Source organism: Diceros bicornis, chromosome 4, assembly GCF_020826845.1.
Source record: "Diceros bicornis minor isolate mBicDic1 chromosome 4, mDicBic1.mat.cur, whole genome shotgun sequence".
Lineage (NCBI taxonomy): Eukaryota > Metazoa > Chordata > Mammalia > Perissodactyla > Rhinocerotidae > Diceros > Diceros bicornis.
This window is the reverse complement of record NC_080743.1, coordinates 8,350,585-8,367,546: the sequence shown is the minus strand read 5'-3', so window position 1 is coordinate 8,367,546 and position 16,962 is coordinate 8,350,585. Positions and strand designations below refer to the sequence as shown.

Here is a 16,962-nt window from a genome sequence, read left to right as displayed (position 1 = left end):
TTTTAATTCATCCAATGCCGTCAACGGTAGCATTTACTATATATGTTCATTGCTATATGGCACTTATTTTAACCAGATTAGAAATGCACTAGTTCTTTAGGTCACATGAAGGGATACAGAGGTATGTTTTGTTAATAATAAAACTTTCCATTTGTTCAGTACTTTTTGCTTTTCAAAGCATTGGAAGTGTTCATGTGAGTTCAAGTCAACACTCCATCTGCATAAGGCAGTTCTACAATTCTGAACTGTGGCTGAAACAGGTTTAATTAATATTATTTGACAAGAGAGGACACTGAGACCACAGTAGGCAAGTGTCTGAGATCACATGGTTAATTTCACGGTAAGCCAGGGACACAGAACTTGGGTTTTGGGTCAGACAAACCTAGGTTAAAATTCCAGCTTGACCAATTACACCTTTCACAAGTTACTTATTTTCTTTGTGCCCTGGTTTCTTCATTTATAGAAAGGAAATAAGATTATTGTGAAGATTAAACGAAAGAGTATGTGTAGGGGCTGGCCTGGTGGCATAGTGATAAGTTTGCACGCTCCACTTCGGCTGCCTGGGGTTCGCAGGTTTGGATCCTGGGGGTGGACCTACACACCGCTCATCAAGCCATGTTGTGGCAGCATCCCACATATAAAAAATAGAGGAAGATTGGCACGGATGTTAGCCCAGGGACAATCTTCCTCAAGCAAGAAAGAGGAAGATTAGTCACAGATGTTAGCTCAGGACCAATCTTCCTCACCAAAAACCAAAAAGAACAACAACAAAAAAAACCCCACAACAGTATGTGTAAGCAGGACCAGCTATATAATTAGTGGGACCTGGTGCAAAATGAAAATGTGAAGTTCCTGGTTCCATGATTATTAAGAATTACAAGTTGACAATAGCAGAACATTAAACCCAGTGTGGGGCCCTTCTAAGTGCAGGACTTTGTGCAACTGTACAGGACACACAGCCCTGAAGCCAGGCCTAAGTGTGAGATAGATACTATATATAGCACATATATACTATATAAAGTATATTTATTATAGCAGGCCCTCAATGTATAGTAACTGTTGTCTCTTCTTTTCCCATTTTCTTTGAGACTTCTTTTCCCTAAATTAAAAAATGTGTATTCATTGTAATTAGATTTTTCACCTGTAGCATTCTAATAAGTGATTACTTTTTTTAACTTTAATAGAAATTACCGTGCTTTATCATGCTGTGTAGTCTCTTTGTACCATGTTTATGATGTCTCGTTGCACTTAAAAAGTTATGAATAAGTTTTTTTCCATATTGTACTTGACCAAATTTAACATTGTTGTTGTGATCATTTAAGAAAACTCTGCGTTTCTCTTTATGGCTCTTTTAATGCACCACTAGAAATGCCTTATGAAAATAGAGTGTCTTGATTTATACGCCTGAAACTAATCTTAGAAATTTTCAGTTATCTCCTTGGTCTTTGCACTTCAATCACTATTCTATAATCTTCATGTGAAACTACACAGTTTTTAAATGTTATAAGTATTTTTCTCCATTTTTTCTGAATTTTCAAAAGAAATATAATTTAGGAAAGTAAAAAATACATGAAATATTTTCATTATGAGAGTGAATTACATAAACTTCTTCAGCCTCTTTTTTGTTTGTTTTTCTATCTATAGACTAGGGAGGTTGGGACTGATCATCATTGTTTCCCTCCAATATTTTAATTCTTAAAATCTCATATTTCTATTTCTTCTGTTTTCTATTTCTATACTCTTAACTCCAGCCTTACTCTGTGCGTGTATGAGTGTGTGTAGAATTCTATAATTTGACTCTCACAAAAACTTTTTGAATGTTGTGGGTGGGTGGTAATGGTATCATTTTATAAGGAGAAAAACTGAACCTCAGAAAGAGTTAATGACTTGGCCAGGGTCACACAGCTAATAAAAGTTACCATGACGCTCGAACTCCGAATTCTGAGACCTGATCCTAGTATTCTCTCTCCTGAATACTATATTGCTAAATGAAGAAGTGCAGAGGATAGAAACAGAAAAAGAGATGAGAGAAAACAGTATAGCAGTCGGCGGCGCGCTGGAAAATGTTTGAGAGGTGGGTGCAGGAGTGAGCCCCGGTTTGCAGTGAGTGCGGATCTCCCTGGGAGATCCTACAATTTCAACCAATCAGCATGAGGTCACTGAAGGGGGAGCTGGAAAGAGATGCGCACAGTAACCGGCCAGCAGGAGTCGGCTCCAGCACGCCACCGGAACTGGATAAATAGTACACTGAATTGGGAAAAGGTTTGAGAAACTGTCTCCGTATGTATAACTCGGGGGAGGGGAGAGCAGAACTTGGGAACTAGTGCTAGTTGTCTAAACGCTCCGTAGGCTTTCTCGTGGCCACTTCAAAGTTTTTATCTCAGCAGTCCAAACCATTTCAGCTTGAAACCAAGGAAGGAAAAAAAAAAAACTGGGAAGGCAAAAGGAATTATGCTTGAGTCCCTTGCTAACACAGCCGTTGTGTAAGTTTTTACCCCTTATTTGAAAGGCATCTGATGATAGAGCTGTGAATCAGAACACTTGCAAGCGACTGTAAATGCCTTCTCTGAAAGAATCTTGAGGTTTGAGATTTAATAAGCATGCAACTTTAGAACTTATCCTCTCATTAGTCAAACTACACAATCTATGTATTTTTGAGAAATAATGTAAAAAATATCTTTAAATTCAGAATGTTCAGAATAACTGCATGCTAATACTAACTCTATTCTGGTGAAACAGAGGGCTTTGATCTCAGCGGATTTTTAAATGCGTTGATTCTGGGAGGAAAAAAATCATGTAGCTGCTAACAGGAATAACTAAATCAGAGAACTGGGTTGGGGTTATGATATATGTGGAGGAGGGAGTATGAACAATTTTTAACCTTCTAAGATGACTGTGGTAAAGCATAATTTAAAACTTTATTAACTTTTTAGAGTCTCCGAAGAATTAAAAACCTCACATTATTACCTGATTAAAGACACTTGTCTGATTTGTTTTTACCTGAAATCCAACACTTGGCCTAGATCAAGGCAGGGTAGGAAGAATGTTATCTTAAAAAAAGCCTATGATTCTGAGAATGATTAATACATAATCTTAGCTTCAAGAAGAGTATTAAGAAATAGAGGAGTTGTCTGGAGCATCTGGGGTCCAAATAATAAACAGCTTTTAACAGTATAAAGGAAAAAATGAGAATGAAGATAATCTTGTCTGATACGTTTCCAAAATAAGGCGGAGCGATATGTGAAACTTTGAGAAAGCTATAATCAAGTGCAAGCTTAGGAAACCACAGTCAGGAGTTAGCGAAGTCAGTGGGAGCTTTGCCTAATTATTAAGATCGTAATGTCTTATTTTCTAAGCTTAATGTAACTCAACAGATGAGATCTTATTCAGTTTCCTGGTCCTAAGGAAGAAAAACAGATTCTACAGTGGAAAAGCAAATCCTAATCTTAGAAAGCTCAGAGGAGCAGCACTTTTTTTGCTACGTGGCATTTATTAGTAGCTTTTGGAGCATTTTGGAAATGTTTCCCTTCTAACTGCTCTTTATCATTTGCTTCATAGCAAAGCTTTATCTCTGTACTATTCAACAATCAAAAGATAGAACTTTAAAAATCTGTTCCCACAAACAGAGGGGAGTATACAGTTTACATTTCATATTGTCAGTTTCACCCGCGGCCTTGGTAAACAGGCCTAATCCACTGACGCTCTCTGTAACGTTCAAGAGCCCTGCTGTAGAGCTGAATTGAGGGTGGGTGGAAGAAAGTGAGGATAAACCTGAAAAACTATTCTGATTCATCAGTTTTTCCTTATGTGAAATGAGCATTTTACAACCATCAATTCCTATATGTTGTAGTCCTCAACCACTGAAAATAATGATAAAATTCTTAAAGAGTGCCCCATTCCATTCAACATGGTGACTGCATTCATGTGTCCCAGCCTACATTAATGAAGGAAGGCAAACCACGGATTGGTTGGACTTTCCTGAATGTTTTCTGAAAATTCATCAATTATAAAAACTCTCCTCACCTGCTCTGGATATCCATCCATACTCCTTTGCCCTTTAGTTTGAATTAAGCACCGTCCAGGCTGAGGTCCCCGGCTGGCCTGTGACGAGGGGATCTGAATAGGCAATGGTGACTGAAACTGCTGGATGGTCACTTTGTTGATATTTCCCTCGTATGGCTGCTGCTCCCGGCTACGATGCTGCAGGCTTTGGGACCCCATCAAGGTCTGGATGTGGCTGCCTGCCTGTGGAGAACATAATCTGTCAGGCGAAGATTCGTGGTGTTGAAAGGATGTGATTAAAGTAGAAAACACGCACAGAATACCTCTCGGGTAAAGTGGCATCATTTGGGCTTTCAGCCACGGCTGGGAGGATAATGAAAAAACAGTAAGGGTCTGCCTACTGTGGTTCGTGGAAATGTTAATATTGGAGCAAGGTTGCATTAAGTACACTCAGAGTCATCTGGTGGCTTGCCAAAGATTATTTTAAGCCCCATTTTAAGGGAACAAAATTCAGCCTGAAAAATCTCAAGAAGAAAAAGAAGTCACAACTTAAAAATGAAGTGGAGGTCTATCTGGCATTTCCTTTAAATAAAAGCAGGGAGAGAGATGTAATATATGAAACACCAGGGGGAAAATGATAGAATCTGGTTCCTAATTCTGAAGCAGAAGAATTGAATTGCGTATTTTCCTTTATGCTACGGGTGCATAGTAAGCTTTTCAGGTGAATATAATCAATATTTATTAATTTTCTGCATTATTAAATCAAGAGTATGGTTTTTGGAAAGTTTTAAGTTCCATTAGAAATGATTCATGAGATAAATTCCTGCGAGTATCTGTAGCCTGTGGAGGCGCTAGATATGGAAAGGTCTTTAACGTGAGCTCTGTGTGCAGATCATCTCATCATGAGCTTTCAGAGAGATTCATCAATACTTCATTTAAAGCAACAATGATCATTTCTCAATTCCTAAAGGCAGCTGTTGGAGGAGAGAGGGCATGCTCACTGTGTCTCCCCTCTCTAAGGGATACGGCGCATACCCCTGCTCCTCTGTTCACACCGATTTTCTCACCTTCGTTCTAGCGTCAGCCTCTTGAGTCATTCTGCCTGATATCTTTTCTACCAAGCAAGCAGTTCTGGTTGTGAGCTGGTCACCTAGAACATGCCTTTTAAAATTAAGAATGGTTTCACATGGAGGTCTAACATGGGAAGTGGATGTTTATCATTAATACTTTTAAATATATGTTTTAGTGCTGTACTTATTAGTTCACCCGTTACTGTGGAAGGATCTGAGGGGTTACTTCTTGAACCCATTTTCATTCCTGATGAGCTCTTAAGGGTAGGTAATTTGGAATTCAAAAGTGAATTTCACCTTAGAATTTATTAGCTAGGAAAGTCTGTGAATTTTCCTGACTAATCAAGATTTTTGATTACTATGAAAAAGGCAGATTGGAGGAGTAAGGAAAAAATTATTAAGCAAGTATTCAAGGAAGAGATTAATTTTAATCATTTTAAAGCTCTTAAAGAAGAGCAACATTAGAGACGTGAGGAAGTGACAGTGATTGTGGAAAATCATTTGGAGAAGATGGAAGGCATATTGTTGGATTACAAACAAGAGGTAATTTCAGTGAAGAAAATATTCAAAATTATTATTTGGCAATATGTAGGGCAAAGTGAACAACCATTTGTTTTTTATTTTGAGATATCCAATTGGCTGTTTTGTTACCGTGTATAATTTTTTACATTCAAAAACAGGAAAGATATTCAGCCATGAGAAATTGGAAGAAAAGATGCAAAAAGAGTTTCAGGCTATACCAGCACAATGTGAAAAGAATGATCAATCCAATACTGTCCAACGCAACTAACCAGGGATCACAAAACTATGACACCATAAACACAACTAAGATGACCTCATAAAGGGCAAATGTATATTTCTCTAATGTATCTGTTACCTTCTCAGAAATCTAAATGGAAGGTAATGTCACAACTTTCTCAGCCACTCTAGAAGATTAAATACCCTTCTCCTACCTCCATGAAATTTCATGTTCTCTCATTTGGGAGGAGAGGAAAGCCTTAGATAAACTTAGCATCACATTTTGAGCTGCTGTACTCTGAATGAACTCACTGGCATGTGGAGTTACATAGTTAGAGAAAGTGATTTACTGGAGTTAGGAGCTGGAGGTGTAGGCTGACGAGGCTGACTGGCCTGGCTACTGAATAATCAGCTGATTTTACATTGATACCTGCTTCTCACCTCCACTGGTGTAGTATTCATGGGTCTTCAGTTAGTGCTTGAGCCAGGGGGAAAGAGGAAGACTTGCTGTTTAATTGAAAGTGATCACATAGACAAGCAAAAAATGTTTACACCCAGAAAAACCAAGAGAGATCCAGAACGTAGCTTTAGTCCCGTGATGCATAATCCACATGAGATAAATCAATAATGATTGCTTGACAATCACTTCATTGATTGGAATATTCTGGTAATGATCTATCCAAGGGTAAAAAGCTAATTCTACATATTATAGAACTGTAATAGCCTTTACACTTATTTTTCTGGTTTATTTTTTCTTCTAATGGGACATTTTGAACTTTGATTATGCTTTGATTTAGGACTCCTTGAGGGCAAGCACCATATCCTACTTATGATCTTTAATGGGTGGCACAGTAACTGGCATTTAACAATGGCTACCATCCAAACACTAGGTGCCAAACAATGTGCTAAAACTTACCTTACACATATTACCTCCTTTAATCCTTACAACAGCATTAAGAAATAACTATTATTATTTGATTTTACTGAGGAGGAAACTAAGGCTTGGAGAGGTTAAGTAATTTTCCCAAGTAATTTGCACAACCAGTACACTGGCAGGACCAGGACTTGAACCAAGGCTGTCTGACAATCATACTCTTAAACACAAAATTATATTGCAGTCCCCTTCCCCCCAGATTGGCTTTCTCCCCCTAATAGTTGAACTGTGAATTGAAAAGAACAAAAAGATCAGGTTGTTGAGGTAGGATATATTAAATTTCTTTAGCAGCTCTCTAATTTGCTAAAGGGCCATTCCTACTTATTGAATTAGTTCTATTATCTGTTTTAGATCCTATGTATGTGACCTAGAATTTTATAGTTAAGCAAAAAGGACGATGCTCTGTGTATTTAGTAATCTTTCCATGATTACAGAATCATGAAGCTCATGTTCTTGGATGGCTTGCAAAACCAAGTGGGCATGGAAGGAACATGTCGTCAAATGATTCTGTTTGCATCAGCAACAGTTCTTTCACTCTCTTTTGGGGCTGTAGGCTGCAATGAATGGGGATGCGGAATGACAGCTGTAGAAAGCAAAGAATTAACACTAAATTTTGTGTGAAGTTAAGCAAACATAAATGACACAAGACATCTAAAAGACCATTGTGGTGTGGAGGGACTGTAAAGAGCGTGTGGAGGGACTGGCACAAAGGCGTAAGAAAGGGAATAAGGATGCTCATGGTGAAGTACAAAGGACTGAGGAAAATGTAGAGGATGTCAGGAGACGAGATTTGTTCAAGCAGAGGGTTAGCTATGAAAACACTGACTCTTACTGAAGGGGAATTTGAATAATAAGGTTTCTGTAAAGCCTGTGTTACACACTTTGAATGATAAAAAGAAACAGAGAAGATTTGACATTTGTTTTGAACTTTCAAGGGAAGACTGGACAAAATAACATGTATTTGAGGAGCACAGTGATGCAATATGGTGTTTTCAAGTTGACCCAAAAACATACTGCCAAAGTTTACAAGGAAAAACTCCAACATCCATAAGACCCAAGGAAAGATTTATGTCAACACCACAGAAAAGAAATGTTGATTTGATACCAAATGGCACTGTTCATGCAAATCCATCCCACGGCTAATCAGGCTTATTATGTATAAATTTGAAGTGCTTGGGAGGTTTTGCACATTATAAAAGAAATGACTTTATCACTACAACAATGCTTTGGTTCACACTCTCCTCTTAGAAAAGAGTGTTAGACTGAAAAGTGTATTACCCAATTTGGTCTTCTGTTTTGCTATCCATCTTGGCTCTTGAAAAACTTAGGGTTGCTTCCAAAAATCAAACACAGCCTCAAAGGATGACAATTTGTGCCACTGAGAATATTCAAATGGACACAATTCATTCTCTAAAATTAAGTCCAAAAGAGTTCGAAAAATGTTTGGGAGCAGTGTCAACAATACAGAATCAGTTAAAAAAGATAACTCAGTAACTGATATCAAGGAAATAGCAGCACTCATTTGAATGAGTCAGTTTCAGTAATTTTATAAAACAACAAAACAGTCCTATCACTTTCTATTCACACCATGTATTCTGTAGTGACTTTTTTTTTTTTTTTTTTAATTTGCATGTTAAATTTAAAAAAGCGAGGCAGTAGTACTTCTGCTTCCAGGTAGATGGAGTAGACATACTTTTCCCTATTCCCTCCATTAAAAACAACTAAAAACTCTGGACATTACATATAAACAAATATAAGAAAACGCTGGAAATTAGAGAGAAGAAAGCAGATCAGCTAGGGATCTGGGGACCAAGTAATAACATGGCGGTGAATTTCTTGGGTTTTATTTTTGTGTCATATATTCCAGACTTGATACTGAAGAGGCAGGCAACCCCAAAATGCCAACAGGTGCAGACAAGAAAAGCCCCAACAAAAGTCTACTCTCTCTAGCCAAAGGACCAGGAAAGGGGCAGCCTAGCAAGACAAAAAACTTTTAGACAAAGACTACTATAGCCAAACACCATGGAAAAACTGTGGCCCCACCCCAACAATGACAGCAAAGGCCAAGTGTGGAGCCTAGACTTCTACCCTCATAAGGATGTAACAAGGCACACCAACACTCCTGCTGGGGTGGTGTAGAAGGCCAAGTAAGGTGCCACTGCATTCATCCCCATCTGCCAGCAGCAAGCCCTTCCCCCACAATGGTGTCAGTGGAGACCACACAGGAACATAGACTTCCACTCCCACCCAGCAGTAACGAGGCAGCCCTCTACCTTCCCAACAGTGTGGTTAGAGAAGTCCTAGTAGAGAACCAGGACCTTCTCTATCACCCAATGGTAATGAGGCTACCCCCCATTGGAGTATCAGTGGACACCATCTGGGGAGCTGGAACTTCTATCCCCAACTAGTAATAACAAGGAGACTTTGCCTCATGTGTCAATGGAGGCTGAATGGGATAATTGGACTTGTACCTCCACCTGGCCAAAATGAGGCAGTGCCCCACCCTTCCCCAACTGGAGTGATGTCAGAGAAAGCCAGCTAAAACAGAATTTTTAAATACAATCTAGAGTTTTATAACATAATATTAAAATGTCTATGAAAAGAACCAGGAAGATCTCAAACTGAATGAAAAAAAAACAATCAATAAATGCCAACACTGAGAGGACAGAGATGTTAGAATTCTCTGACAAAGATTTTAAGGCAGCCATCAAAAAAATACTTCAGTGACCGATTATGCACATGCTTGAAACAAATGAAAAAAATAGATACTCAGCAAAGAAATATAAAGTTATAGGAAAGAAACATCAGATATAAAGAAGACACAAGTGGAAAATTTAAAGCTTGAAAATACAATAACTGAAAAGCTCAGTGGATGGGCTTAACAGCAGAATGTAGAGAACAGAGGAAAGAAATGGTAAACTAGAAGATAGGACGATAGAAATTGTCTATTATGAACAACAGAGAGAAGACACACTGAAAAAAAAAAAATGAACAGAGTCTTGGGGACCTGTGGGACTATATAAAAGTTCTAACAATCATATTGTCAAAAGGAGAGGAGAAAGAGAGTGGGGCTAAAAAGTTAAACAAAGAAATAATGGCTGAAAAATTCTGAAATTTGGCAAAAGACAAAAATCTACAGATTTAAGAAGCAGAGAGAACCCCACACAGGATAAACCCAAAGAAATCCATGCATAGATGCATTACAATTAAACTTCCGAAAATTAAAGACAAAGAAAAAATGCTTAAAAGCACCCAGAGAAAAATGACATCTTACCTACAGAGGAAAAACAATTTGAATGACAGTGGATGTCTCATCAAAAACCATGGAGGACAGAAGGAAGTGGCACAATATTTTTTAAGGGCTGAAAGAAAAGAACTGTCAACCCCAAATCCTATACCACTGAAAATATTCTTCAGCAATGAAAGGGAAATCAAGACATTCCAGACGAAGGAAAATGAAGAGAATTTGTTGTCACCAGACCTGTCCTAAAATAATGGCTAAAGGAAGTTCTCTAAATAAAAAAGAAACAATAAAAGAAGAAATCTTGGAGTATTAGAAAGGAAGAAAGAACACAGCAAGCAAATATATGGATAAATAATACAATGAGCTTTCTTTCTCTTTTTGAATTTTCAAAAGTATGTTTGAAGAAAAATTATAGCACTATCTGAGGTGGTTCTAAACGTATGTAGAGGAAATATTTCAGACAATTATAAACAGAGGAGGGTGAAGGGACATAAAGGAGGTAAGGTTTTCTATACTTCACTTGTACTGCTAAGTGATGATGCTAGTAGACTCCTGCAAGTTATGTATATATAATGTAATGCCAGGAGCAACCACTAAAAAAGCTAGACAAAGAGATATACTAAAATCACTATAGATAAATCAAAATGAAATTTAAAAAAATGCTCAAATAACTCACAGGAAGCAGGAAAAAGAAAACAGAGAAGCAGAAGGAGAACAAATAGAAAACAAATTACATTAAGACTTAAACCCTAATGTGTCAGTTATTAAATTAAATTCAAAGAGACTAACTGCACAAATTAAAAGACAGATCTTGGCAGAGTGGATTAAAGTACATTACTCAACTACATGCAGACTACAAGAAATCATGTCAAATATAACAATATAGGCAGGTAGAAAGTAAAAGGATCAAAAACATATATTATGCAAATATTAACTAAAGGAAAAGAGAAGTGGCTATATTAATTCTAGATAAAGTAGATTTCAGAGCAAAAAAAAAATACTAGAGATAGAGAGGGATTTTATATAAGGAAAAAAGAATCAATGCACCAAGAAGACATAGTAATCCTACATGTGTATACACAAACAACAGAGCTGCAAATATGTAACGAAAAATTGATAGAACTGAAAGAGAAATAGACAAATCCACAATTATAGGTAGAGATTTCAAACACTCTTCTCTCAACAATTGATAGGAGAACTAGACTGAAAATGAGCAAGAATATGGAAGAATTGAACAATATCACCAAACAACCAGATCTAATTCTCACTTACAGAACATTCTACCTGACAGCAGCAGAATAGAGATTCTCTTCAAATTCCCATAGAATATTTACTAAGACCATATCCTGAACCAGAAAACAAATCTCAACAAATTTAAAAGAATTGAAACCATACAGAATGTGTTCTCCAACCATAATGGAATCAAACTAGAAATAAATGACAGAAAAATAAAAGGAGAATATCCAAACACTTGGAAACTAAACACAGTTCTAAATAATCCATGGATCAAAGAGAAAGTCTCAAGGGAGATAAAACAACACATTGGACAGAATGTAAATGAAAATATAAGATGTCAAAATTTGTGGAACACAGCTAAAGCAGTACTGAGAGGAAAATTAATAGCACTAAATGCATATACCAGAAAAAAAGAAGCCTTAAATCAATAATTAAGACCCTATCTCAAGATCCTAGAAAAAGAAGAGTTAAATAAACCCAAAGCAAGCAGAGGGAAGGAAATAATAAAAAGAGCAGAAATTAATGAAATTGAAACTAAATAATAGATAAATAGATGAACCAAAGAGCTGGTTCTTTGAAAATATCAATAAAATTGACACACTTCTGGAAAGACTAAAAAAGAAAAAAAGAAAGAAGACACAAATTACCAAAATCAAGAATGAAGAGAGCCGGCCCTGTGGCTTAGTGGTTAAGTGCGTGCGCTCCACTACTGGTGGCCCGAGTTTGGATCCCGGGCACACACCGATGCACCGCTTCTCTGGCCATGCTGAGGCCGTGTCCCATATACAGCAACTAGAAGGATGTGCAACTATGACATACAACTATCTACTGGGGCTTTGGGGGAAAAAAAGGAGGAGGATTGGCAATAGATGTTAGCTCAGAGCCGGTCTTCCTCAGCAAAAAGAGGAGGATTAGCATGGATGTTAGCTCAGGGCTGATCTTCCTCACAAAAAAAAAGACTGAAGAAAGGTATATCAGTACAGATCCTGAAGATGTCAGAAGGATAATATGGTAATATTACAAATAACTCTACACACATAAATTTGACAACTCATATGAATGAGCCACTTCCTTGAAAAACACAAACTGCCACAACTCACCCGATATAAAATAGATAACCTGAATAACCTGCAACTAACAAGATTGGAATATGCAATTTTAAAACTCCCAGGAAATAAATCTCTGGGCCCAGATGTTTACACTGGAAAATTCTACCACATGTTTAAATAAGAGTTAATACCAATTCTACATACTATCTTCCAGAAAACAGAAGAGGAGAGAACACTTCCCAATTTATTTTATGAAGCTGGTATTACCCCAATAACTCAACCAGACAAGGACAGTACACACACACACACACAAAAAGAAAAAGAAAAAGAAAAAATAGAATTCAGCAATATATAAAACAAATTATACACATTACCAAGTATGGTTTACTCCAGTGATATAAATCTTGTTCAATATTTGAAAATCAACCAATGCAATGCACCGTATTAACTGGCTACAGAAAAAAATCATGTGATCATATCAACGGAAGCAGAATATATTTGACAAAATTCAGCATCAATTTCTGATAAAAACTCTCAGAAATAAAGAAATGGAGGGGAACTTCCTCAACTTGATAAAGAACATCTATAAAAACCTTACAGCTAACATTATACTTAATGGTGAAAAACTGAATGCTTCCTCCCTAAAATGAAGAACAAGGCACAGATGTCCACACTCACCACTCTTATTCAACTTAGTATTGGAAGTTCTAGTAAGTAGAGTAAGGCAAGAAAAGGAAATAAAAGGCATACAGATTGAAGAGGAAGAAATTAACTGTTCTTATTTGCAGAGGATGTGATTGTCTACATAGAAAATCCAAAAGAATCAACAAAATTCCTAGAACTAACAAGTGAGTTGAGCAAGGTCGCAGGATACAAGATCAAATGTATCTACATATGCTAGCAACGAACACGTGGACACTAAAATTTAAATGCAATACCGTGTACAATTACTCAAAAACAGTGAAATACTTAGGTGTGAATCAGACAAGGCTTGTGCGGGACTTATATGCTGAAAACTACACAGTGCTGATGACAGATATCAAAGAAGAGTTAAATAATGAAGAGATATATTGTATTTATGGATTGGAAGACTTAGCATAGTAAAGATGTCAATTCTCTCCACATTGAAACACAGGTTTAACAAAGTCCTATCAAAATCCCAGCAAGAATTTTTATAGATACAGATAAGATTATTCTAAAATTTATATTGAAAGGCAATGAAACTAGAATAGCTGTTAATGATTTTGAAAAGGAAGAATAAAGTGAGGAGAAACAGCCTATCTGATTTCAAGATTATTATAGTTAACAGTAATCAGGACTATGTGGTATTGGCAGAGGATTAGACAGATAGATAAATGGAACAGTTCAGAGAATCCATAAATAGACTCACAAAAATGTACCCAAATGATTTTTGGCAAAGGTGCAAAAGCTATTCAATGGAAGAAAGGCAGCCTTTTCAACAAATGATTCTGGCACAATTGGATGTCCATAGGCAAAATAAATGAACTTTGACCTATGTCTCACACCTTATATAAAAATTAACTCAAAATAGATCACAGAAAATTGTAAAATGTTAAGAGAATGAAGACAAGCTACAGAGTTAGAGAAAAGATTGGCATCCCACATATCTGACAAAGGATAGTATCTAGAACATATAAAGAACTCTCAAAACTCAACAGTAATAAACTAAGCAATCTATTTAGAAAAATGGTCAAAAGACATAAAAAGACATTTCACTAAAAAGGATATACAGATGGCAGCAAATAAACACATGCAAAGATGTTTAACATCATTAGCTATTAGAGAAATTCAAACTAAAGCCACAATGAGATATCACTACGCACGTATCAGAATGACTAAAATAAAACATAGTGACAATAGATGCTGACAATGAAGAGGAGAAACTGAATCGTTCATATGCTGCTGCTGGAAATGTAAAATGGTAGAGCCATTCTGGAAACATATTTGGCAGTTTCTTAAAAAACTAAACATGCAGGTACCATCTGTGATCCAGCAGTTACATTCCTGGGCATTTGTCCCAGAGACTTAAGACTTAAATTCACGCACAAACCTGTCCATGCATGTTGAGAGCCACTTTCTTCACAATAGCCCCAAAATGGGAACAACCCAGATTTCCTTCACTGGACGAATGGTTAAACCAACTGATACACTCATACCATAGAATACTAAACTTCCTAAATAAAAAGGAAGAAACTATTGATACACACAACAATCTGAATAAATCTCCAGAGAAGTATGCCGAGTAAAAAAAGCCAATCCCAAAAGGTTACGTACTGTAAGATGTCATTTGTATGACATTCTTATAATAACAAAATTATAGAAATGGAGGATTATAGAAATGCCAGGAGTCAATTTAAAAAAATAATAGAGGCGGTACAGGTAACACAGTCTTTGGATTCAGACAAATCTGGGTTTTATTCCTTGCTCTGTCACCTTTTACTTATGCAATCTTACACCAGTTCCCTAGGCTCTCTGCTTATCATATGAATTTGCAGATAATAGTAAGTGCTTCATAGAATATTTTGAGGATTAAAGAAGATAATGTAATACATTGAACATATAGCTTGGTACATATAAGTACTCAAATATGGCAATGAGAATAAAATGTTCTTATCTGCTGAGTAAAGGTCTGATTGTCCTTTGGACACAGCAATAAATAATCACCAAAAAGAACTGGTTTTAAACCTGTTGTAATTAATCAATGACAACTTGCTTTAGCAACTGCTCCTAAAATCAGCAGCAGCCCCACTCATGCCAACCATGCTTCCCCAGTTCAAGGTCAATGAACCCCTAAATATTCCAACTTCTGAACATCCGCCAATCTCTGAACTCCACGGTTCCCCAAACTCTGTTTTACTCAGAGATTGTGCCTTACAAGCTATGTGTTAGCAAGCAGTAAATTATGTACTTTGTTTCAGATATTGAGAAGTGGTGTCTTTTATGGAGGGGGATAGCATATACAGATTAAAAACAGAAAACAATTCTGCCATAAGTAGAGATGATACTGCTTACTCTTTACTAACATGGCTAATATTTTAGGTTGCAGTGATTCGCCTTCATTTTTCCCCCCTAAATACCTCCATCCCCATCATTGTATATGTTTTGAAGACAACTGTCCAGGTGAAGAGTACAGCCTGTGTTCGTGTATCAGTAATTCAGAAGGGGTGCTAACTCACGACCTTGGTCTCATTACCAGCCTGCTGTTAGGAACAAAGCAAAATGAAGGTCTCACTTGTCCACAATTAACACTTTTTTATCAAAAATAATAAATATTATGATAGCTACCATTAATTAAACACTTGTATGACAGGCACTGTGGTAAGTATTTTACATCGTGATCTTAATTTTCAGAACCACTCTACAAGATATGCATCATTGTCTTCTCATCCCAGATGAGAAAGCTCAACAGCCAAGTTTAATATGCTCCAGGGCCAAGTGAAGGCAAAGTAAAGGCTCACAGTTCCTCCTGCACCCTGCTTAAAAGAAAAAAAAAAAAAAAAAAAAACAAGCTCTTAAGAACTAAGAAAAAAACTGAAATAATGTTTTTTCTGCAGCTTACTGCATAGATTAGTTTTTATGTATTAGTGTAATTATCATTTTGCTGGCCTTGCCTCAACAGTCAGTGCCGTTCAGTGCAGTTTTATCACTTTCACAAGTGATTTTGGTGACGGGACTTAGGTTATTTTACGGACAATGGAGAAGTATGAAACAGGAAGGGGTGGTAGGAATCTTAGATGATATAATTGGGAAGTTTGATGAGCTAAATTATTGAGAAACAAAATTAACAAAAGGAACTAAATTCAATATGATGGAAGGATCTGTAGGTAGGTTTCAGTTATGCTTAGAGCTCCTGATTCTATTCCTTCTGAGATTCACAAAGGTCAGGAAAGAATTTGTAATTGTTTCAGATTAAAGAAAACAAAGGCTTCAAAACAAGCGCCTTTAGGAATAGTATCTAAAATATTTGATTTGTGTAGGGTCACGAAGAACAAGTTGAAGAGGACTCAAAAATTCTTTTTAAATATATGACTGGTGCCAGAGTTTCTCTTCGGAACATGCAAGAGAAGAAGCAATACCAAGCGTGGCAAAAAGCACTAGCTAAATATGTATCAAATATATTCCTGATATTGAGCATTATTTACTACTGCAGCAGGGCTATGCTATAATGTTTTCTGAATTTTTTGGGTTGGATGGGGTGGGTGGGATACAATATATTAGTAGTATAACATAGTGGTTACACTAGGTTGTAGACCCAGACAATACTGGGCTCTAATCCTGTGTTCCTCAATGCCATGCCCCTAGCTCCTTGTCCCATCAGGTTGTTGTGAAGGCGATATGAGTGTGTCTCTGTTAAGCACCTTAGTACAGTGCTACTATGTTTTGTGGATACTGTTTTATGATTATAACCACCAAACTATTAAGCTTTATTTTTTCTTCTTACTTTACTTATATTCAGCTAGGGCAGTTTTGATGCCAAAAATCTATGTTTTCCTACTCGGGCATTAGAGGACCAATTTGCACAAATACACAGAAGAGAGCTCTGAAGCTTGAAAGAGAGGGGCCAGGAAGGAGTTCTTTCTCCTGTCCTGGGGATTTGGTGACACTGCACTCTGCTGGCATGTGTGGTATTTTTATGAGAGGGGGATTCAAAATATTTGCTGATCTTAA

General features: G+C 36.9%; 1 protein-coding gene across 3 annotated transcripts in view; it reads right to left on the bottom strand.

The window, feature by feature from the left end:
- Nucleotides 1–16,962, bottom strand: part of LRRC7 (leucine rich repeat containing 7) — a 395,243-nt gene that overhangs the window by 42,518 nt on the left and 335,763 nt on the right. For all 3 annotated transcript variants that reach the window (XM_058537060.1, XM_058537063.1, XM_058537067.1), the window contains one exon: nt 4,024–4,245. In XM_058537060.1, coding sequence (XP_058393043.1) covers nt 4,024–4,245 — 222 coding nt within the window. The remainder of the gene's footprint in view (nt 1–4,023; nt 4,246–16,962) is intronic.